The sequence below is a fragment of the Herpailurus yagouaroundi genome, unplaced genomic scaffold, assembly GCF_014898765.1.
Source record: "Herpailurus yagouaroundi ecotype Mexico unplaced genomic scaffold, PumYag 141, whole genome shotgun sequence".
In the NCBI taxonomy this organism is placed as follows: Eukaryota; Metazoa; Chordata; class Mammalia; order Carnivora; family Felidae; genus Herpailurus; species Herpailurus yagouaroundi.
The window spans coordinates 31655991-31679436 of NW_024412396.1; the positions used below are offsets into that span (position 1 = coordinate 31655991).

Consider the following 23446-nt stretch of genomic DNA (forward strand, 5'->3'; position numbering starts at 1 on the left):
CCAGTGATCATCACAAGTGACTCCTTAATCCCCATCACCTATTTCACCCATCCCCCTCCCCTCTGATAACCATCAGTTTGGTCTCTATAGTTAAGAGTCTGTATCTTGGTTTAGTCTTTTTTTTCCCCCTATATTTGTTTCCCCTACATATATTTTTAACATTTTTAATGGTTGTCTATAGCTTAGACCAATGATTGGTATCCTACATATCTCAAAAAGCCAGCTTAAATCTAACCCCTTCCAAGGTCTTCTTTGACATTCCTCCAAACATAAATAATCTCTCCCTCCTCTAATATACAGAATATATTTATATCTTTTCAATTTGAACTCTATTGTATTAACTTGGTCTCTTCCACCTTATTCTAAGGTCATATACAGATAATAATCATAGATCGGTTAAAAAAAAATCAATGGGATGCACGAAGCCCAGAAAAATAGGCAATGTCTTGGGCCTTTATATTATTTAATTCTTATCTAAATCAGGAATGAGTATACGGTTTGAGATCTTTTATACATATCTTTAAAACAGCAAATCACCAGTGACTATCTAATTTATAAATCCCACTGCTCCTGTTCAAACTTTATTCTTCTTAACTCATTGACCATTTTCTTTAGATCACACCTCCTTGAGCTTCTATCCCCCGTTTCAGTGCTCCAGCTACTCAGACCAGTCCTTCTCAGCCTATCATTGGAAACTGACTTCTGCCCACTTGTTTTTCCTATCTCAAAAACCTATAGCAACATCAAGAGACCTGACTTTCATCTTCTGAGTTACTATTATGTCATTCCTACCTCATGTCAACTAAATGAATAAAGAGAGTAAGGGGAAATGGTTATTTTAGTTATTTAAGCTCTTACAGATAATTCCAGTTAAAAGGAACTATTCCTCTATATCAAATTAGGATAGTAAATTTACCTTTTTTGGCTCTGTACTCTGGTTTGATAACAGAAAACAAGGCATATCGGGTCTATAAAGGCCTACTTTAAATACTCCTCGTTTAGCTTTCTCTCTCTGCTCTTTCAATTTCTGAAGTTGCTTTTCTTCTTTGTATTTCTGGAGCATTTGCTTTCGTTGATCACCTAGAGCAGTTTTCGTTGACCCTAGACAGAAGAAACCCACAGTATATAAAACATCTCAGATAAAAAGTTAGGCAAATGTCTGACTTCTAACTTCAACTTTGTTAAGAAATGCTTTTAGTAACTTTTGTTCATTTCTTAGAACTCTAACCACAAGTTATTTCAACCTCTATTCTTTTAAAAATTCCTATTTCTTTTGCTTTTGCTTGTTCAAATATCTATTAACTGCTTGCTACATATTGGGTGTTTATTACTTCACTTTTGAATTAATGAACTCATTTGACAGCCAACCTCCAAGCTAACCCCAAGGATTCTCACCTTCTGATAATGATGTCCATGTGTCCTATTCCTTTTCACACTGAATAGGGCTGACTTGGATAACCAACAAAGTACAGTGAAATGATGGAGTGTGACTCCCAAGACTAGGTCATTAATGACACTGCTGTTTGCCTTGCCTTATCTTGGATCACTTGCTCTGGAGGAAGCCAGCGGCCTTGCAGAATCTTAAAGAGACTCGAGTAGCCCTATGGAGGTGTCTACATGACAAAGTTCTAAGGCCTCCTGCCAAAAGCCAGCATCAACTTGCCAGTCATGTGGGTGAGTTATCTGGGGAGCGGATCCCTCTAGTCTCAGTGAAGCATGTAGATACATGCCCAGATGACATCTTGACTGCAACCTCCAGAACCACCTGCTTAAGCTGCACCCAAATTCCTGAACCACAAACATTGTGTGAAATAACAAATGTTTATTGTTTTAAGCCACCAAGTGTTGGGTTAACTCAGACCCCAATATTAGGGCTACCTGTCAGTTTCTTTAGTTCAACTTGGGTTTCCACCTACATACTCTGTTTGTTTTAACTGGTTTGGGAAATATAAGGGGCTATGTGCAAGACAGTCTTAGGCAGAGAATTTCTGCCCTCAAGAAGCTCATAGTATACTGGAGAAATAAACAGTTTCAGTCTGGTTTAGCATGAAATAAATAAGAGACTGCACACAATAGAGAATTAGTATAAACCTCCCCCCCTGGGGAGATCAGAAAAGGTTCCTGAGAAAAGAGAATACCTGAAAAAGGTTCTGAAGAATGAGCATATGTTTGTCCGCTGGGTAAGGGCTAAAAGTAATTCAGAAAGGGGCTCAGTTGGTTGGGTGTCTAACAGTTTTGTGAGTTTGAGCCCCACATCGGGCTCTGTGCTTGACAGCTCAGAGCCTGGAGCCTGCTTTGGATTCTGTGCCTCCCTATTTCTCTGCCCCACCCCTGCTTGTGCTCTTGTCTGTCTCTCAAAAATGAATAAATGTTAGGGGCGCCTGGGTGGCTCAGTCTGTTGAGCGTCCGACTACGGCTCAGGTCATGATCTCATGGTCTGTGGGTTCAAGCCCCGCGTCGGGCTCTGTGCTGTCAGCATGGAGCCTGGAGCCTGCTTCGGATTCTGTGTCTCCCTCTCTCTCTGTCCCTCCCCAGCTCATGCTCTGTCTCTCTCTGTGTCAAAAATAAATAAACATTAAAAAAGAAAATTAAAAAAAAAATGAATAAATGTTAAATTTTTTTTTTAGTAATTCAGGTGGATAACTGCACAGCTAAGCAAATTTACTAAAAAAAAAAGAAGTATTTTAAATGGGTATTTAAATGTATTTAAAATGGGTAGGTTTTTTTATGCTATGTAAATTATACCTCAATAAAGTTGTTTGTCATCTATAGGCCCTCCAGGCTTCCTCTCATTCATTAAAGGCTTCTAGCTCCTAGCTCACTGTCACTGTCTCCATCACTATCCCTGTATAAATCTTGATGACATCTCCAATAGTCTGGCTTCTCAATTCTTAGGCTTTCTTTTCTCCAGTGATCGCCCGATGGTCACATCCATACAGGTATTTCAACCTTTCTCATGTCATGACACACATAACAAGTAACATTTACACACCACACTGGAGCAAACAAAGAAATTGCTCATGACCAAACACAACCAGCCTAAGAAAGGGTCTGACCAAACCAGGACCTTCCAGAAACATCAATATTTTGTCACTCCTGTATTTATTCGTGTGACAATTGGCACCCTACTTCTTATGCCATTGTCTTATTGAAAAAAGCCAGTCAGCTGTCCTACAGAATGTCCTGCACTGTGTATTTGTTTGCTTTCTCATGTTTTTTTACGCATTCCTCTAGCCTTTCGTGTTTTCTATAAACTGGAAATTAAATATAAGGTGTTTGTTGTTTTTATTTTATTTTATTTTTTTAGTTTATTTATTTATTTAGAGAGAGAGTGAAGGAGGGGCAGAGAGAGAGGAAGAGACAGAGAATCCCATGCAGGCTCCACATCATCAGCACAGAGCCCAATGTGGGGCTCAGGCCCACAAACCACAGGATCATGACCTAAGCTGAAATTAAGAGTCAGACACTTAACCGACTGAGTCACCCAGGCAACTCCTCTAAGGTTTTGATTAGATTCAAGTTAAACTTTTAGGGCAAGAATATGTCCTGAATGGTGCCGCCCTTCTCTGAACCCACTCCAATCTGGCTTTCACTCCATCAAAACTCCCCATCAAGATTAGTGACCTCTCATAATAGCAAAGTTCGAAATCTCATGTCTACTATTGTTTGACCTAACAAGCAGCACTGACATAGTCTCTCCTCCTTGATATGCTCGTTTCACTTGGTTTCCAGAATACTACACTCTTCTTGTTGTCCTCCTGCTCTACTTTGCATTGCTCTCCAGTTCTGTGCCAGTTTCCCCTTGTGTCCTCACCCTCTAAAATGTTGGAGTGCTGACCCCTCTTCTCTCCTTTTTCCATACCCAAACTCTGGATAATCACATCCAGTCTAACGTCTCCCAACACGGAATATCAGTTGACAATTCCTGAATTTATATCTCAGTGCAGACTTCTCCCCTGAACTCATCTTATATGCAACTACCTTTTCATCATGTCCACTTACATGTCTAATAACTTTCTCCAATTGGACATGTCCCAAACTGAACTCTTAGCCTTATCATTCCCCCCACCCTAAAACTGTTCCTCCCTCGGTCTTTTACAATTTAGTAAATGGCCACTCCATACTTTCAGGTGCTCAAGCCAAAAACCTTGGAATCAATCTTTCTTTATCAACCCTACATCCAATCCATTAGAAAATTCTATTGGTTCAACTTTCTAAGTCTATCCAGAATGCAACCACCAATCTATAATGCTACCACTTTGATCAGGCATCACCTCTCAACTAAATTATTGCAATGGTGTCCTACTTCGTTTTCCTGAGGCTATGCTTGCCAGCCTACAATCTATTATCGACACAGCAGCCAAAGCGATGCTTTTGAAACATAAACCAGATTTGTATAAACACTCATTAAGCCATTAATGGCTTCTCATTTCACCCAGAGTAAAAGCCAAAGTCCCTATGGTGTCCCCTCAGGGCTCCACAGGGATGGGAGTTACCCCTTATTCATTCTTCTCTAGCCGTGCTAGCACACTTGCTTTCTCTGCAACACACTCACTCACTGCTAACTCTAGGCCTTTGCAGATGGAAAATAAACCAAAGACATTTTAATAGCATTCTGACAGGGTTAGACTTTGATTGGAGATCTGAGTCAAGGAATGGAGCATATGAGGGAGCAAGAGTAGAGGCAAGGAGATGACTTAGGAGGCATAACATCACTGCTTCTCAAACCAAAAAATGTCTAGATCCTCCTTAAAAAGCCATCTTCTATCATTCTATGACCCAGTTTTCATTTCCTTCCAACTCCTAAGAGATGTTGTTCTTTATTTTCTCCCCTTCAACTACCAGCCCATTTCCTCAGATCAGTTCTTCTCAAAAATAAAAACAAAACCCTATAACACTTTTGTCCAACTCTTTTCTCTTGCCTTTGGAATCACAAAAATGATAAATCCAGTAAAAACCTTTTAGCCCAACCCTCTGTTTTGCAGAATCAATTAAGCTCGAATATGTAGAGTATCTTATAAGTGCCACATATTACACTGCTCCTGGAAAATCTTTAAATGAAGCAGTGAACTGTTAAACAACTTGGCATCTCATTTCCTTCTCTACAAAACTTCTCAAAAGACTTTATGTCTTTCTGTCATTTCTTCAGCATTTATCCCTGCTTTACTTCACTGTCATTCAGCTTCTGGGGCCTGCTATATAAATGCAACTAAATAGGAGTCCAGTGACTCCTTGCCTCCTAAGACACTCTATTTTTATTATTTTTATCTTTTGTTGAGATCATTCCTTTCTTCTTTAATTGGTTTTTTCCTTCCTAGTGACCCCAAGCCCTTTTGGCAAACTGCAAGGGCAAATTCTTTGCTCTTCTTAGAAATGTTCCCATTGGTAAAGTATCCTTATTTCATGGATTCTTTAATCACTTCTGTAAGTTTATTTATTTATTTTGAGAGTGTGTGTGCATGTGAGCAGGGGAGGGGCAGAGAGAGAGGGAGAGAGAAATCCGAGCAGGCTCCGCGGGGCTTGAACTCACAAACTGTTGAGATCATGACCTGAGCCAAAATCAAGAGTCTGACACATAACCGACTGAACTACCCAGGAGCCCCAGTTCTATTTTTAATGTCCCATATCAATTTATCTTGTCAATAGTTACCTTACGAAGCTCCAAAAGTAAGAACTTAAAAAAAAAGAACTTTAGGATTCCTATAAGGCCATATAATACAGTATTATAATACTCCATAGGTGAATGGTTTTAGCCTAGCCAGGGGCATTCACAGCCTTTACCTTAAACAGACAGTATTACCAAATTACTTAGAATGGTGTTTCAAAACTCCATTGCTGTGGTCAGCATTTTTTTAACCTCAGGTATTAAACCAAATTTTTTTCCACTCTTCAAAGCATTTAAAGTTACAATAGACCTTTACTTACTTGGCTTGACACTGGCCTTTTCTGGAACAAGATTTTGACATGTCTCATCTAATTCAAGAAGAACTCTACTTTCCAAGGTTGGAATGTTGACATCTTTCAAACCAAAGTGTCTATTTCGTTCATATTCCTTATGTCTGTTTTCTTTTTGAGACAGTGATTTCCTATGAGCAATTTTAGTTCTAATCATGTCGATACTTAAATCCTTTCTGTGTCGACTGGCAAAATGTGATGAAGACATCCTATCAAAGAGAGAGAACAACTTCCATGGATTTTCACTTTAGTATTTAAAAAAATTAAGATTTCAGTTCACCCCCTGTCCTGCCCCAGAGCCTTTGAAAAGAAAAATAAGATACAAAATGGAATGAGTATGTGACATTGAAGAGAGGGAAGGAGGTTGTCGAAAGATAAAAAACACCAACTTATTTTGGAGTTCTAAATAGGAACTTGCTTGACAGATGAAGTGAGGCCCAGGAAGCTACAGTCCAGTATATAAACCAGAGGCATTAGGAAGTTCAAAGAGTTATAAGCACACTACACTCTTCAACAAGATTAACTAAGAGAGTCTGCTGGAAAACTCCAGTTAAAGGGAAAATCTGCATGAGAAATGCACCAATTAAAATGTTAATGCATTTAAAGCAATCAACAGAGTTTAAAAATGAGAATGCATCTGACCTGGGTGTCAATAAGATTCCTCTTTAAGGGCCCAGCGGAAGTGATAAAGGACTGTGCTTTTCTTTCTTCCTAAGTAAACCCTAAACCCACAGTGGGGCTTGAACTCCTGATCCCGAGATCAAGAGTTGCAGGCTCTACCAACTGAGCCAGCCAGGCAACCCAGGATTGTGTTTTTCATCATAAAACCTCCTTGGAGTGCCAGGCTGGCTCAGTCGGTGGATCCCGTGCCTCTTAATCTCGGGGTTGTGAGTTCGAGTCCCACACTAGGTGTAGAGATTACTTTATTTTATTTTATTTTTTTAAGATTTTTTTTTTCAACGTTTATTTATTTTTGGGACAGAGAGAGACAGAGCATGAACGGGGGAGGGGCAGAGAGAGAGGGAGACACAGAATCTGAAACAGGCTCCAGGCTCTGAGCCATCAGCCCAGAGCCTGACGCGGGGCTCGAACTCACGGACCGCGAGATCGTGACCTGGCTGAAGCCGGACGCTTAACCGACTGCGCCACCCAGGCGCCCCTAGAGATTACTTTAAAATAAAACTAAACAAACAAACAAACAAACCCTCCTCTACTATTTGATTTGCCCTCTCCTGCCACGTATTAGTTATTTTAAAATACAGCATAGCACTATACACAGCAGAAAGAGAAAAGTAGGGGGGAGAGGGGAAAAGAACACTAAAGGCATATTTAATAATTACCTAAATCCTAAAAGGTAGCATTATCGTCAATATACAGATGAGGTAAAATAACTGCCGCGTCAACTGGAGCTGGCATCCCAGGTCAGGCAGCCTGGTTTCTCATACGTCTAAGCGCTGTTCTTTGACTTACTGGAGTTTCTTTCAGCTTGAAAGTCTAGAAATGCCTTAGTCTTGCTTGCCTACAGGTTCTCAACCGGGGTTTTTTTCGGTTGTCACGGGATCTGAGAAGCGCTACTGGAATTTAAAGTCGGGGCCAACAATACTCAGCAATACCTACTAAGTACTGTCCCGCCCCAAAGGCTAATTACGCTCCGGTGGTGAAACGCTGGCTACTACACAGGTCAAGGCAACAAATATTTACCCTCTTGGAGGCCTGCGTCATCAGCTACGGGAAGGATGTGTAATACGGTGCCAGAGGAGACTCCCCTGAGCTGAGTCCAGTCCACAGCCGCAGTCCCCCCACCCTTCCAGACCTACAACGAAGCAGGCCAGCGCCCTCCCTCCAACTCCCCAGCACCCTCCTACCTGAGGCAGGTTCTGGCGTAAAACCTCAATCGAACTAAAAGTAAAGGAACCCTCCGGGTTTGAAAGACCACTGCCGCCTCCGAAGCAGGAACGCCCACCACCCAGACCTCCTCAAAATTCAAACATCCCGCAGAAAGCTTCTGATTGGAGGGGTTTTAACCAACACTTCCGGAGAAGTGCCCGCCCCTTCCCCTCGATGAGGCTTGCGATTGGTTCGCTCCTTGCGACATTTGAATTGATTGAAAGGTGAGCTGATGGTTCAAAGAATGGGTGTGAGGCGAGTCAATAGGCGGGTCTGCAATTGGTGAGGAGAGGAGTAATCCGGACGCTGGGACTGGGCCCCGCGGCGCGAGTAACCAGCGGAGGTGGTGACCCTGCGCCGGACAGGTCCAAGTTGCTCCCAGGGTCCTCGGGTATCCAAGGAAGGACAGTGGCACTCGGAGGAGAAGGGGCTTAGAGTTTGCAGGGCTTTTTAATGTCCTTATTTAGTCACAAAAATCCAGCAGAGTTTATTGGAATGTTTTCCTCAACGTTTCGAAGGAAGGACTTAACACAACAAATTTCTGCTAACGTTGTTTAGTGTCTTTTCAAGGTTGCCAGTCTTTTTTATTACCCCCCCCCCTTTTTTTGAAGTGAGATTTAAATACAGTGGAAAACGTAGTTTTTTAAGTGTAGCCTGGATGAGTTCTGCTAAATATAAACAGCTGTGTAAACACCACCCAAGCGTTCTTTCAAAAGCCAGATTCAAATCTCTCACCTTTTAGACAACCACTCTGATTTCTAACATCATAAAAACAAAGGTGGTAGGTACTTTCAGATCTGCCTTCTTCCTCACATTTTTAAGATCCATCCCTACTGTTGTGTGAATCATCATTTAGTTGTTTTTATTGCTAAAAAGTTATTTCATTGTATACAATCAAGTCTTGTACAACATGAGTTTGAACTGCGTGGGTCCACTTATATATAGATTTTTTTATTTATTAAATGTGGTACAGTGCTGTAAATGTATTTTCTTTTCCTTCCATAACATTTTATTTTCTCTAGCTTACTTTTTTGTAAGAATATAGTACATAATACCTATACAAAAGATGTTAGGGGCGCCTGGGTGGCTCAGTCAGTTGAGCCTGGGACTCTTGATTTTTGGCTCGGGTCATGATCCCAGGGTCATGTGATTGAGCCTTGTGTGGGGCTCCATGCTGAGTATGAAGCCTGCTTATGATTCTCTCTCTCCCCCTCTGCCCCTCTCCCCTGATCACGCACTCTCGCTCTAAAAAATCCACAACATATATATGTATATATACACATGTATATGTATAGACATGTATATATATATGTATATATATATATACACATGTATATAATAAAAGATGTTAAATCAACTGTTTATGTTATTGGTAAGCATCAGCAGTAAGCAATTAGTAAAGTTTTGCCAGAGTCAGAAGTTATACTTGGATTTTCTGCTGTGAGGGGGTTGGCACCCCCAACTCTCTGTAGTTCAAGGATCAACTGTACTTTGTTTATCCATTCAACGGCTGATGGACATTTGGATTTTTTCCAGTTTTTATTAATTATGAATAAAGTTGCTATAAACATTCTTAAAATTAACAAGCAGTTTTCCAAAGTGGTTGGATCGTTTTACACTCCCACTAGTGATGTATACAATTCCAGTTATTCCACATGCCTGCTAGCGTTTGGAGTGATCACTGTTTAATTTTAATCCCTCTAGTGGTTGTGAAATGGTATTTAGTCTTAATTTTGTAGTTCCCCAATGTCTAATAATGATGAGCATCTTTTCATGTGCTTATTGACTATTTTTAGATCTTGTGAAATGACTTTTGCCTATATTTTTTAAATTGGGGGTTATCTTTTTAAATTTGTTTTTTTTTTTAATTTTTTTTAACGTTTATTTATTTTTGAGACAGAGAGAGACAGAGCACGAGTGGGGGAGGGTCAGAGAGAGAGGGAGACACAGAATCGGAAACAGGCTCCAGGCTCTGAGCTGTCAGCACAGAGCCCGACGCGGGGCTCGAACTCACGGGCAGTGAGATCGTGACTTGAGCTGAAGTCGGACGCTTAACCGACTGCGCCACCCAGGCGCCCCTGTTGGTTGACTTTTTAAAAATAGTAAACTTTTAGAATAATTTTAGATTAACAGAAAAATTACAAAAATAGTAGAGTGAGTTACCATATGCCCCCGCATCCATTTCTCCCTGTTACATTAGTATGGTACATTTGTTACAATTAATGCAGTGATAATGATACATTATTATTAACTGAAGTACATACTTTATTCTTTGGTTTTATCCACTGATCATTTTCTGCTCCAGGATACCACATTGCATTTAGTCATCAAAAGTTGCATTATGCTCCTTAGACTATAACAGTTTCTCAGAACTTTCTTCTAAAGTTGACAATGGTGAGGCGTATTAATAAGGTATTTTGTAGAATGTCCCTCACCTGGAATTTGTCTGATGTTTTCCCCATAATTAGACTGGGGTTATGGGTTCTTGGGAGGAAGACCATAGAGGTGAAGTGATATTGTCATTATATCACATCAAGAGTACATAATATCAACATGATTTATTGCTGCTAGTGTTAAGCTTAATTACTTGGTTGAGGTAGTATTTGTCAGGATTCGCCACTATAAAATTACTATTTCCCCCTTTTCCAGATTGTTCTCTTTGGAAGGAAGTAACTATGGGCAGCCCACACTTAAGAAGAAGTGGGAAGTTATGTTTCATCTTATTCGGGATGGTTTACATGGGAGCTTTGTCTCTTCTCCATTATTTATTTATTCAATCATTTATATCAGGATTCATGGATATTATATACTTTAGATCATACATTAATACTACTTTATTTTTTTGCTCAAATTGTTCTAACTTTGGCCATTAGTAGCCCTTTCAGTTTGTTCCTCTGTCATTTTCACAATCTCCATGATTGAGAGTTTATGTTGTTGTTGTTTGTTTATTTTTGTCTATTTATTTTGATACTTACTTTCTGGCTCTATAAGACGCTCTGGACATACATTGTATTTTCCCTGACCCACTACTAGGACCAGCCATTTCTCTAAAGAACGCTGGTTCCCTTTATTGGACAATGGTACCAGAAACCAAGATCTGGATATTAGGTGTGCTCCTTGCTACTGGAGAGTCTCTCAGCTGACAGAGTGAAGAAATATACCTGTTTCTATACTAAGATATGTATATACATATCTATAAATATTTCTGTATGTAACCATCTGTATCTATATTAAATTAATCATGGGTTCATGCTGACATCTCCAACTATAATCCATTACCACATGGATCATTCTAGCATCCTCCCATTGCTTATCTGTAACCTCCCAATCCAAGAACAGAAAACTTAACTCTATTGGTTGCTTTTTCATTTTATTCATAGCATCATTGGTGAGTAGAACGTTTTAAATTTGATGACGTCTAATTTGTGATTTTTTTTCTTTTATTTTCAGTGCTTTGTTTCTTTAAGAAATACTTGCCTAACACAAGGTCATGAAGTTATTCTCCTGTGTTTTCTTCTAGAAATTTGGTAGTTTTAGCTTTTATGTTTAGGTCTGTGATCTCCCTAGAATTAATTTTGGTGTGATGTCTCCAATTTTTTTCTCACCTTTCTCACTGGTCCAGCATCACATATAAATGAGACGTGTAAGTGTGGCTGTTAGTGAGAAGAGTTCCCTCTGCAAACCCTCAAGTAATTTTCTGAGTTAACTAAAACTGTAGTACTTTGGTGCATTAAGAAATATATAACAAAACATAACATACAGGAAGGACACAACATTGCATGTGCAATCTGTTTAGCAACAAGGCTGAAATTGGCAATCTTAGTGAAAATAATTTCAGCTGAAAAACTGTGGCAGGAAACCATACTGGAATGAGTTGAAGCTTCACTGGGAATTACTGAAACACAGGCAGAGAGTATAAGTGACAAATCAGCTTTTAGTGATGAAAGGACTTTGAAGATTAATGACTTGTGTTAGATCCCACAGCTAATTAAGTAGCAGAGTCAGAAAATATGGCTTATTTCAATGTTGATTTGAGAATGGAAAAGCACATAGGCTTTGGACTCAAATAGATGGGGTTTAAAATTGCAGCTTCACATTGGTCAAGTTCTCTGACTCTCCATTTCCTTATCTACCTCTTAGGAATGTTGGGAAGGTTAAATAAAATAATTAGTTCCAGTTCTGCTTCCTACCAAGATGCTGACAAAGCAAAATTGCTGGCTCTCTCCTCCAAGATCAACCTCAAAGGAGCCACAGAGGAGGAAAATATGCCAAGGTACCCAGTAAACACCAAATACCAAGGAAATAGAAATTTGGGGGGCAATGTGGATCTTCTGAACTGGTGTTTATGAGAAGATGGATATAGCTTGGGGCAGAAGGCAGTGGAGGGTAAAATAGGAAATTATTAGAGTTTGGCTTCATTTCTCCTCTGCCGTGCTCTTGGGACAAAATGAGCCTGCTCTTATATAGCAGCAAATAAGATCTCTCGGAGATACCTAGAGAAAAATAAAAATAGATATTTGAAAGTAAGAAAATACATTAGAAATATTTGTTGCTGTTTAAAAACTGCTAAGAAGAAAAGAAAGGGAACATATATTCACAATAACCTAGGATGAAAGTCTCTAGATAATATCAAGATATGGAAGATGAGAGTAAAGAGAAAACAGGGATAAGAGGCTGTACTAAAATTCTCATCTAACAAGGGGCTTTTACATATGGTACTTTTGTAAAAGTAGGACACAGAAAATGGGATAAACTGAAATTACAAATTAAAATGATAGAAAAAGTTATAAATATATCAAAAATTACAGTAAGTATAAATGGAATAAACTCACCAGTCAGAAGAGAGATTGGATTTTAAAGATCCAAATACGTGCTGTTTGTAAGATATATACCCAAAGCACATGGATATAGAGTGAAAAATAAAGGAATGGTGTATATTATGTCAGGCAAATACTAACCAAAAAGAAAGCTGATGAACTGTTAGGGATGGATACAGTCACAGTGTCATGACAAAAGGTTCTGTTCGCCAAGGTAGAGCAATTTGAAACACGTATACATCTGATAAAATAGATTCACAATGGATGAAGTAAAAGTTTATAGAACTACAGAAAAAAACTGATAAACCCACTTTATTGTAAGTGATTCAACACACCGCTGTCATTATTGATAGACCAAACAGACAAAATATTAGCAAGGATATGTGGAAGATCTGATCAAAATAATTCACAAACTTGACCAAATGAACAAGGAACAATCAGAGAATACGTATTTGTCTCAAGTACACATGGAACAGTTGCAAATGATCACATACTAGGCCATGAAGAAAACTTCAACCAACTTCAAAGAATAGATATCCTATAAAGTTAGAGCAAAAAGTAAACTAAAAAATTCCTGTTAAATAACTTGTTTTGAGGCACCTGACTGGCTCAGTCCATACAGCATGCAACTCTTGATCTTGGGGTTGTAAGTTTGAGCCCCATATTGGGTGTAGAGGTTACTTAAAAATAGAATCTTTAGGGGCACCTGGGTGACTCAGTCAGTTGAGCATCCAACTTGGTTTCCACTCATGTGGTGTGCGAATAGTATGGAGCCTACTTGGGATTCTCTCTCTCTCTCTCTCTCTCTCTCTCTCTCTCTCTCTCTGCCCCTCACTTTCTCTCTTTTTCAAAATAAATAAATAAACTTAAAAAAATAAAATATTAAAAAATAACCCTTGGTTTGAGAAGAACTTATGATGGAAATTTAGAAATGCCTAAAACTAAATGGTAATGAAAGCAATTCAATCAAAATTTGTAGAAGAAAAATGGGTGCTTTGAGAGAAATTTTGAGCCTTACATGCCTAGGGTAGAAAAAAAGAAAATCTCAAAATTAATAAGCTATGTGTTCCTCTTAGGAAACTAGAAAGAAAACAACAAAGCCAAAGAAAATAGAAGGAAACAGGGGCATCTGGCCAGCTCAGAGAAACATGAGACTCTTGGTCTTGAGGTCATGAGTTTGAGCCCTATGTTGGTTGTAGAGGTTACTAAAGGAAAATAAATAAACTTAAAAGGAAAAGAGAAAATATGGGGCACCTGGGTGGCTCAGTCAGTTAAATGTCCGGCTTTGGCTCAGGTCATGATCTTTCGGTCCGTGAGTTTGAGCTTCACGTTGGGCTCTGTGCTGACAGCTCAGAGACTGGAGTCTCCTTTGGATTCTGTATCTCTTTCTCTCTCTGCCCCTCCCTACTTACTCTCTCTCTCTCTTTCAAAAATAAATAAACATTAAAAAAGAAAATAGAAATAATGAAAGAAAAAGTGAAAGCAATGAAAAAGAAGGCAAAGGTACAATAAGAAAATCAACACCATTAAAAAAAATCAACATAGTTAAAACTTGATTCTTTGTAAAAATTAGCATAGATAAAACAATAAGATTGATTTAAAAAAGACACACAAATAATGTCATGAATGAGAATATACAAAAGGGACTATACCAGTTATCTACTGCTGTGTAACAAATTATCCTAAAGTTTGTATCATAAAACAATATCCACTTTATTTGTTCTTGAGTCAATGGTTCAGGAATTTGGGCAAATATCAGTGGGACAGTTCACCTCTGCTTCATGTCTGTGGTTTCAGTTATATTTCTTAAATGTTTTCCATTGCACAGAGGTAAGGGTAGAGAAGTATGGGTGGTATCTCCAGTGGTCTGAGGAAGCAGCCCAGAGTGGTGTATCACATTCTAAAGTTAGTCAAACTCCCATGGTTTTCCTTAAAAGTCATCTTGAAGCATTTTTCTTCATAAAATGTGAAGTCCATATGGAATTTATTTTAATATTAAAGTGGTGTGTTACTCTTGAAATTTTCAGCAAATGTAGATACCCCAGGAGGAAGCCCCATAATTTTCCTGTGATTAGGTGGATGAGATGTTTATCTTTGGGCAAATGATACCTGAACCTTCGTGGTTCTGAACCTTCGTTTTCCCATATACAAATCATGGGAGTATTAATGTCTCTCTACATACACACTGGACAGAGTTGTGTTGAAAGTGAAATGGAAATAATGCATGTGAGAGGTGCCTGGGTGGCTCAGTCAGTTGGGTATCTGACTCTTGATCTCAGCTCAGGTCTTGATCTCAGGGTCATGGAGTCAAGTCCACACTGGGCCCTGTGCTGGGCATGGAACCTACTTTAAAAAAAAAAAAATGTATGTGAAAATGTTCTGAAAACTCTAAAGTTCTATATAGATAAAACCTGCTTTTGTTGTGAAAGTATTTTTAATTGGCAAAAAAAAAAAAAAGAAAAGAAAGTGATGTTTATAAAATTACAATCTATTTACTCTATATTCACAAAATGAGTAGGTAGGCTCTTCTGATACAGTGTCTTTGGGAGATCTATGTTTTTTAAGAGTGGGGCACCTGGGTGGCTCAGTCAGTTAAGCATCCAACTTCAGCTCAGGTCATGATCTCGTGGTCCATGGGTTCAAGCCCCACGTTGGTCTCTGTGTTGACAGCTCAGAGCTTGAAGCCTGCTTGGGATTCTGTGTCTCCCTCTCTCTGCCCCTCCCCCACTCACGCTGTCTCTGTCTGTCTCTCAAAAATGATTTAATGTTAAAAAAAATTAAGAGTGATTGAGAGTAATTATTCCTTTTAACAAATTCGTAAACCATGCTAGTAGTTTCAACAAATGAGATAGGGATAGAAGGGAATAGAACATCTGGAACAAAATGAGTTGTTGGATTTATATGAAATTTTATTTATCTGTGTTCTGTTTAAGCATTTCTAGGTTAAACTGCATAAATTGGCAAAGATTTCTCAGTTAGTTGAGACTTTTACCATCGGGGGGACACCATCTTCCCAGTTAAAGAAATATTTTTAAGTTAATAAGTACAAGTCTGCAAATTACTGTTCTTTCTATAAACCTTAACTGTGTAACATTTATGATACATTCTAAATTAAAATAATGATGACCTAAAATCAGAATGATATCTCAGTATTAAAAATTAATGAATCAGCAGTTTTTGTAATTTCAGAAATCCTGAAATAAAAAACTGTCAAGAAAAGGCTTTAGAAAAGAGGTCATGGTGTCACTTAAAAATATATCAAAATTCCAAAAATAAAATAAATTAAAATAAAATAAAAAATATGTCAAAATTCCATTACTATATATTTTAGGGTAAATGAATACACATATGCAGAAGAAAGAATTCTATAAATAAATTGGTGATTTTCTTCTATGTGGCAGGAAATCATGCCAAGATCATATTTATAACAATGAATTCAGGTGTGTAAATGGGGAATTACTTTTACATAGCTGATGACACTGTAAATTAATATAATCTTTTTAGAAAGTACTTGGACAGTATGTGCTAAGAACCATAAAAACTTCAGAGCCTTTTGACCCCAAAATGCCATATCTGATGATTTATCACAAAATCATATGCTTAAAGATGTTCAGCAGTTTCCAGACAATGAAAAACTGTAAGCAATTTAAATGTCAACAATGGGAGAATGGTTTAGTAAACAGTCTAATATGTTTGATGGCATAACATGCAATCACTAAAAACATAACTATGAAAGCCAAACATCATAGAAAAATGCATGTGACGTAGCATTAGTGTTAATGAAATATACAACGCTTGTTCACTGTTGAAAAACTGGACAGGAATATAGCAAAATTATGGCCATGTTAAAGAGGAGATGGAGAAGTTTTTTTCTTTCCTCTTTTCTTCAAAATGTTTAATAGCAAGATGCTGTTTCTTTACAATTACAAATGTGTTAAATTATTTTCACAATGTCAATCTTAAGAAAGATCAGAGACTATAAGTTTTAGACATGTTCAGTGGTTATTTGGAGGCTTGGAGAAGATAAGATCTCAATGTGTTGATATAGTTTGGAAAGTGGAGCATTTGTTCCTCCACTCCACTTGCATACTATTTTTAATGCCCTAAAAGGGTATTGATCAAATGGTAAAGAGTTGCAGTGTAGGAGTATTGATCAAGTGGTAAAGAGTGGTAGTGTAGGAGTCCTGACAGCACTGACTCCGTCTTTGGCCCTCCATCTTGTCCATGCCCTGAAATGACCTCCCTCAGGCCTTTGTGTTCCAGGTCCCTGGGGGTTAATGTAAGCCCTGACCGCAAGGCCGGAAGCCTTGCTCTGATCTTCCCTAAACTGGCACACAAAAGGTGCCACTTTAGGTAACTATCCTGTGACCTTACCACCGTGCCCTTCCCTCTATAAACGCTGGGGATTAAGGTCAGGACTGGACAGAACATAACTGAGTGGAGCTTGGATCATTTGTCCACTGGATTCCACCTCACCCCCATTCCAACCCTCGTCTCTAAGTTACCCTGGATGAAAGTCTAAACTGGATGGAATGGCTTGCATCATTTTTCAGTCTCAAAATACCTTCCTGGAGACTGGAGGATACTTCTTGGAGTTTGGAGGATATTTTACTGTCCCTGTTCTACCTTCTAATAGGGAGGATGGTGGGGAGGAGCTCAACAACCCACAATTAACCAAATTGTAGCATTAATTTGCATTTATTTACCTTAAAAAAATTGGTTATAGATGGGGCACCTGGGTGGCTCAGTCAGTTAAGCATCCAACTTCGGCTCAGCTCATGATCTCATGGTTCGTGAGTTCAAGCCCCATGTCAGGCTCTATGCGGACAGCTCAGAGCCTGAAGCCTGCTTCAGATTCTGTGTCACCCTCTCTCTCTGCCCTCCCCTGTTCATACTCTTTCTCTCTCTCTCTCAAAAATAAACATTAAAAAATTTTTTTTAAATAAACATTAAAAAGTCAGGTATAGAACCCACCAAATTTAGATAATTGGTTATCTTGTAAGTCTTCTTGTAAAATTTAATTCAACATTCATTGAGCTAAATACTAAGTACTGTACTTAAGCATTGCACACAACATAAATGAGTAAGATACAGTTCTTGCCTTCAAATAGTTCTTCCAGTGGTGAAGAACTTGTAAACACCTTGTAACAAATCCAGAGGAACTATGGTGATCCCATGCAGCATTAATCAAGTTTTTTAGCTAAGCAATCACTTAATCAGCTAAACATCAACTGCTTAGTGAGTGTTGCTGCTAATGAATAAACTAAACTTAGTGAGATTTGAATGCACACCAATAACCTTTGAACATTGTGCTATTCTGAGTATTTTATATTTTTTAATGTCTTTTTATTTATTTTGAGAGAGAAAGAGTACATGTGTACTAGCAGTGGAGGGGCAGAGAGAGAGGGAGAGAAAATCCCAAGCAGGCTCCACGCTGGGGCTCCATCCCAAGAACCTTGAGACTACGAACTGAGCCAAAATCAAGAGTCGGTCACTTAACCGATTGAGCCACCCAGGCACCCCTATTATCAGTCCTTTAAATCAGAGTAGTTCTTAGGGGTGTCTGGGTGGCTCAGTCAGTTGAGTAGTTGAGCCTCCAACTTTGGCTCAGGTCATGATCTCATGGTTCGTGAGTTCAAGCCCCGCACTGAGCTCATTGCTGTCAGTGCCAAGCCTGCTTCAGATCTTCTGTCCCCCTCTCTCTCTGCTCCTCCCTCGCTTGTATTCTCTCAAAAATATATAAAATGTTAAAAAAATCATGGTTAGGGGCTCCTGGGTGGCTCAGTCAGTTAAGCATCTGACTTCAGCTCAGGTCATGATATCACAGTTCGTGAGTTCAAGCCCCACGTTGGGCTCTGTGCTGACAGCTCAGAGCCTAGAGCCTGCCTCGGATTCTGTGTCTCCCTCTCTCTCTGCCCCTCCCCTGCTCAGTCTCTCTCCTTTAAAAATAAATAAACGTTAAAAAAATTGTAAAATCATAGTTCTTTCATATTTTATAATAAACATTTTTTTTTTTTTAATGAGTACAGTCTCAATTGGATACTGGTGAACTGTCCTCCATAAAAATCTCAGAACCATTCTTCCAAGAAGAAGATTTTGCTGCTCCATGGAGCAATAGCTTTATCAATGAGGCCTTTAAAGATATTTACAATATGGGGTGCCTAGGTGGCTCAGTCAGATAAGCAACCGACTGTTGGTTTCAGTTCAGGTCACGATCCCATGGTTCATAGGTTCAAGCTCCACATCGGATTCTGCACTTCCAGTGGGGGATTCTCTTTCTCTCTTTCAAAATAAATACATAAATAAACTTAAAAAAATAAAATCTTTAAAAGAATTTACATTAAAAAAAGAAAGATGGGAAAGTACTATCAAAGTAATGAAAAAAATTTTTTTTAATTTTTTTTCAACGTTTATTTATTTTTGGGACAGAGAGAGACAGAGCGTGAACAGGGGAGGGGCAGAGAGAGAGAGGGAGACACAGAATCGGAAACAGGCTCCAGGCTCCGAGCCATCAGCCCAGAGCCCGACGCGGGGCTCGAACCCACGGACCGCGAGATCGTGACCTGGCTGAAGTCGGACGCTCAACCGACTGCGCCACCCAGGCGCCCCAGTAATGAAAATTTTTCAAAAGCAGAATCCAGAACTATAGAGTTTTAATCCAGTTTTGGAAAATAAAATATCTATACTTAATTATAACGATTGCTCTTGGTTAATAAGCTCCTTCTATGCTGCAGTCACTGTTTTGAAAGTGCTTTACCCATTTAATTCTCACAAGAACCTTATGAGGTAGCTAGGGTTAGGAAACTGAGAAACAGAGGAGTAAGTCATTTGCCTTGAAATAACCTCCCCCAGGTCACACAGAGAAAGTGGACAAAGAAAAAGTATTTGAAGGAAATGCCAGAATTCTAGATCCAGAGGTAATTTTCATTTTCTTCTTTGCTTACATATTTTCCTAATTTTTCTGCAATGAGCCCTAAATCAGTTTGTAATATAAAATTGTTTAAAAATAAGATATTCAAGTTTTACAGTCAATAAAATTGCTCAATAAAATAGTAAATGGAGTGCTGCAAGCCAATGTATTTCAGTGAACATGCAAAGAGCATTTGTATTGACTATTTGATAGTTTCTTATAGTTTAAATGGGAACATGAAATGATGTCAGAATATTCCTTTCAGTGACCTTAAAATCCTTAGGCTTGCATTTGGAGCCCATTTCACACCCACCCCCCCCCCCCCCACACACACACCATGGGAACACATGCTATATAAAATGTAACTTTACACAAAACTTCTTCAGGGTAAATCTAATACATTTTAATATAATCCTGACCTAAAACAGAGCACTGCAGGGTCAGCAGTCTGCTACTGTAACTGGTTTTTTACTCCAAGTCCCCACTTTAAAGCCACCTTACTGGCCCATCTTAAAGGGATAGCCCTTCTTAATGTCTTGACTACTTGACTACAAATTTGAATCCACACCTCTCTGACTTCAGTGTTTATGCTCTTTCTAGAATACCATGCTGTCTCTCAAAAAGATCATACCAATGCTTTTCGTTGGCTTCTCGTATTCTGAAAATTAAAGCTGTTCGTGCAATATTGAAGTAAATGTCAGGGTACACCTCAGAAAACATGCCAATTGAAATGATTTACCAATGATTCATATTTAGTGAAAGATAGAACTGAGACATGAATGTGGGTATACTTTTCCCCCTGTTAAGTCATCATGAGTTACAAACATGCCTGATCTCTGAGGCCTTATCCTAACAGACTGAGGTAGACAGGAAGGCTGCCCCTAATCTGGCAAAAGTCTTTAATGCTGACTCAGGGTACTTCTAATTATTTCTATCCCAGGGAACCTGAAGTGTATCTTATTGTAATGGTATCCAATTTCAGGAAGAGCTTTGAAAAACTTCTTCATAATTCCTTTATGCTATTAGTGATATACTTGGAAGTAGGAGAGAATGCTTCTGGTTCACAATGATGAAGGAATCCCTGCTAAGGGGAGAAAACAGGGCTGATCAGCAGCCCTGAGCTTCATTTTAAGGTGGTTAAGCCTGCCCTGCAGCTGAAGAGAAAAACTGGAATCTAAGAAAATAAGAGTTAATTTAGCGTGGCAGAGAATTTGTGGTTTCCAAAAAAAGGAGGGAGTAGTGTGGGGTCTCCCGATTGGGTGGGGACCATCAAATGTGGGATGACTCGATGTAGTGGAGGCTGGTGGCAAGGGCAGTGAAAGAATTTACAGAAGGCAGAACGAAGGAGTTAGAAGTTTATTGAACACACTGCAAGGGAGCAGCAGGCAGGACAACAAAGCAGAGACTGTCTGCCAAGAGGCAGTGTGTGTGAGGGGGAGCTGTAGTTAAAAGAGGCAGGTGAGATGGGGTGCCTGGGTGGCACAGTCGGTTAAGCAGCGGACTCTAGGCTTAGGTCGCGATCTCACAGTGAGCTTGAGCCCCGCATCAGGCTCTGCGCTGATGGTGTGGAGCCTGCTTAGGATCCTGTCTCTCGTTCTCTTCTGCCCCTTCCCTGTTTGTGCTCGAGCACATGTGCGCTCTCTCTCTCTCTCTCAAAATAAATAAACATTAAACATTTTTAAAATAAAAAGAGGAAGGTAAGGAAGTATGGGAACATACGGAATTCTCCTTTTTTGGTAACGGTGTCCGTGTAAGTAACCCCATTGGTCAGCTAGGGCTTATGGCTATTTTGAGGTGGGTCACCTAATGGGCCTGTTGGCATTCAGCCAGGTGGTCACTGTGGGCCCTTCTACCTTAGTCAGGTTTCCATTGCTCAAGTTGGTTGCCTACAAGTGGCCTCTAGAAATAGGGAGAAAAAAGAGCTAAGGATAATTTTGAACCTGTAAAATCTGCTTTTGTTAGTTACTGTCAAGGGCATGGTAATGAGAAATCTTATTCTCTAAAATCCTAGACCTGAGCTGTCCAAAGTGGTTGCCACCAGCCACATGCAGCTTTTGCACACCTGAACTGGTAACTGGGGTGACTAAGAAATGAATTTTTAATTTTACTTAATCTCGAGTAGTTTAAATTTAAATTTGTGAATTCATACTTCATCCAATTATTACAAAGCTGTTAGATATGTTCGTAACAACTCGGGTATGTGGATATGCTTTCTAACTATAAGTTTTATGGCATCTAAATACAGATCAAGCTTTCCAATGAAAATCTAAAGTCCAAATTGAGAGCTGCTATCCTGGACTCAAGAGATGAGGTACAAAAAAGTAAAATATCTAATATTCTGTGTTGAAATATTTCAGATAAATTGTGGATATATTGAGTTAAAACCTATTACTAACATTAATTTCACCTGTTTCTTTTTTAATGTGGCTATTAGAAAATTTTAAATTGCATGTGTGACTTGCATTACATTTCTATTTGAAGATGCTGTCATATTATAAATATGATATGTTGCTATTTGAAATATCAGTGAGAATGGTATGTCTCATTCCCACTCAGGAGATCTGAGCCCTGGGGTGCCTGGATGGCTCAGTCAGTTAAGTGTCTGACTTACTTTTGGCTAAAGTGATGATCTCACAGTTCATGAATTTGAGCCCTGCCTTAGGCTCTGTGCTTATAGTGTGGAGCCTGCTTAGAATTCTCTCCCTCTCCCTCTGTCCCTCTCCTGCTCTCTCTCATTCAACAAAAATAAAGTTAAAAAAAAATCTGAGTTCTATGGGTTACTTTAACCCAGGGAAGCAGCCTCAGTTTCCAACCAAGAGCTTCAAATAAGAGGTTTTTAAATTGTAGTTTAAAAGGAAACAGGTAATCAGGAAACAGGTTAGAATATTCCTAACAGAACTTCAAAAATGTTTCCAAGGGAAGGCCAAGGCCATGTAAACAATGTTTCTCCTCTGGCTATCAAGCCCCCGTCCTTTGGAGTGGTTATTGGGTTGTTTTGTTTTTTGTTTTTTTAACCAGTGATATCCATTGTTCTGCTTTGCTCCTGTTGCCTCCAGAACAAAGATTACAGAGAAACCTCAGTTGCTAAACTGTCCCTGCTTCATGACATCACACATTCAGAGCTGATCCCCACTTATCCTGTTCCCCCTTCAGAATTCGTCAACACCAGGCTCCAACACTAAGGTAAGCTCCTCCCAAGTGTCTTGTGCCCAGACATCCCAGGGTCCAGGAGAGGCCTTATGCTCCTCTTGTAGTAGCAGCAGGTAAATACACCAAACTTTAAGTACAAGTGTGTTTCTGGTGGTCTTCATCTGATGGGCTTTATCTTGACATGGAGTCTTGAAATCTTGAAATTGATTACCATAAAGGAGCAAGACAAATCGTTCATTGATTCCAGAAAAATCTATAATGTAAAGGATAGAAAGCAGTTTTAGAGTCCAACCAACAAGGCTCTAGTCCTGGAGCTGCTCAGTTTCTGTTCTCAAACTTCATTAATGTGGGTAATAATCAAAACATCTATTTCATAAGGTGGTAAGAATATAATGAAATACCCTACCTAGAAAGCTTGGCATAGCTGCTGGCATACATCGAGCACTTTATTAAAAAAAAAAAATTTTTTTTTTAAAGGTTTGCTTATTTCTGAGAGAGAGAGTGCAAGCGGAGAAGGGACAGAGAAAGAGGGAAACACAGAATCTTAGGCAGGCTCTAGGCTCTAAGCTGTCAGCACAGAGCCCAACATGGGGCTCGAACCCACAAGCTGTGAGATCATGACTTGAGCCAAAGTCAGTCGCTTAACCACTTAACTGACACCCAGGCACCCCTAGTGAGCACTTTAAAATGGTAATTATGGGGCGCCTGGGTGGCGCAGTCGGTTAAG

The 23446-nt window shown here is 39.3% G+C and overlaps 1 protein-coding gene across 3 annotated transcripts in view; it reads right to left on the minus strand.

Moving 5' to 3' along the window:
- Window positions 1-7942, minus strand: part of DLGAP5 (DLG associated protein 5) — a 40479-nt gene extending 32537 nt beyond the window's left edge. For all 3 annotated transcript variants that reach the window (XM_040477213.1, XM_040477212.1, XM_040477214.1), the window contains exons 1-3: window positions 7821-7942; window positions 5926-6164; window positions 917-1101 (exon numbers count right to left, since the gene is read on the minus strand). In XM_040477213.1, the coding sequence (XP_040333147.1) occupies window positions 917-1101; window positions 5926-6163 (423 nt within the window). In that variant the 5' untranslated portion in view covers window position 6164; window positions 7821-7942. The remainder of the gene's footprint in view (window positions 1-916; window positions 1102-5925; window positions 6165-7820) is intronic.
- Window positions 7943-23446: the final 15504 nt, after the last annotated feature.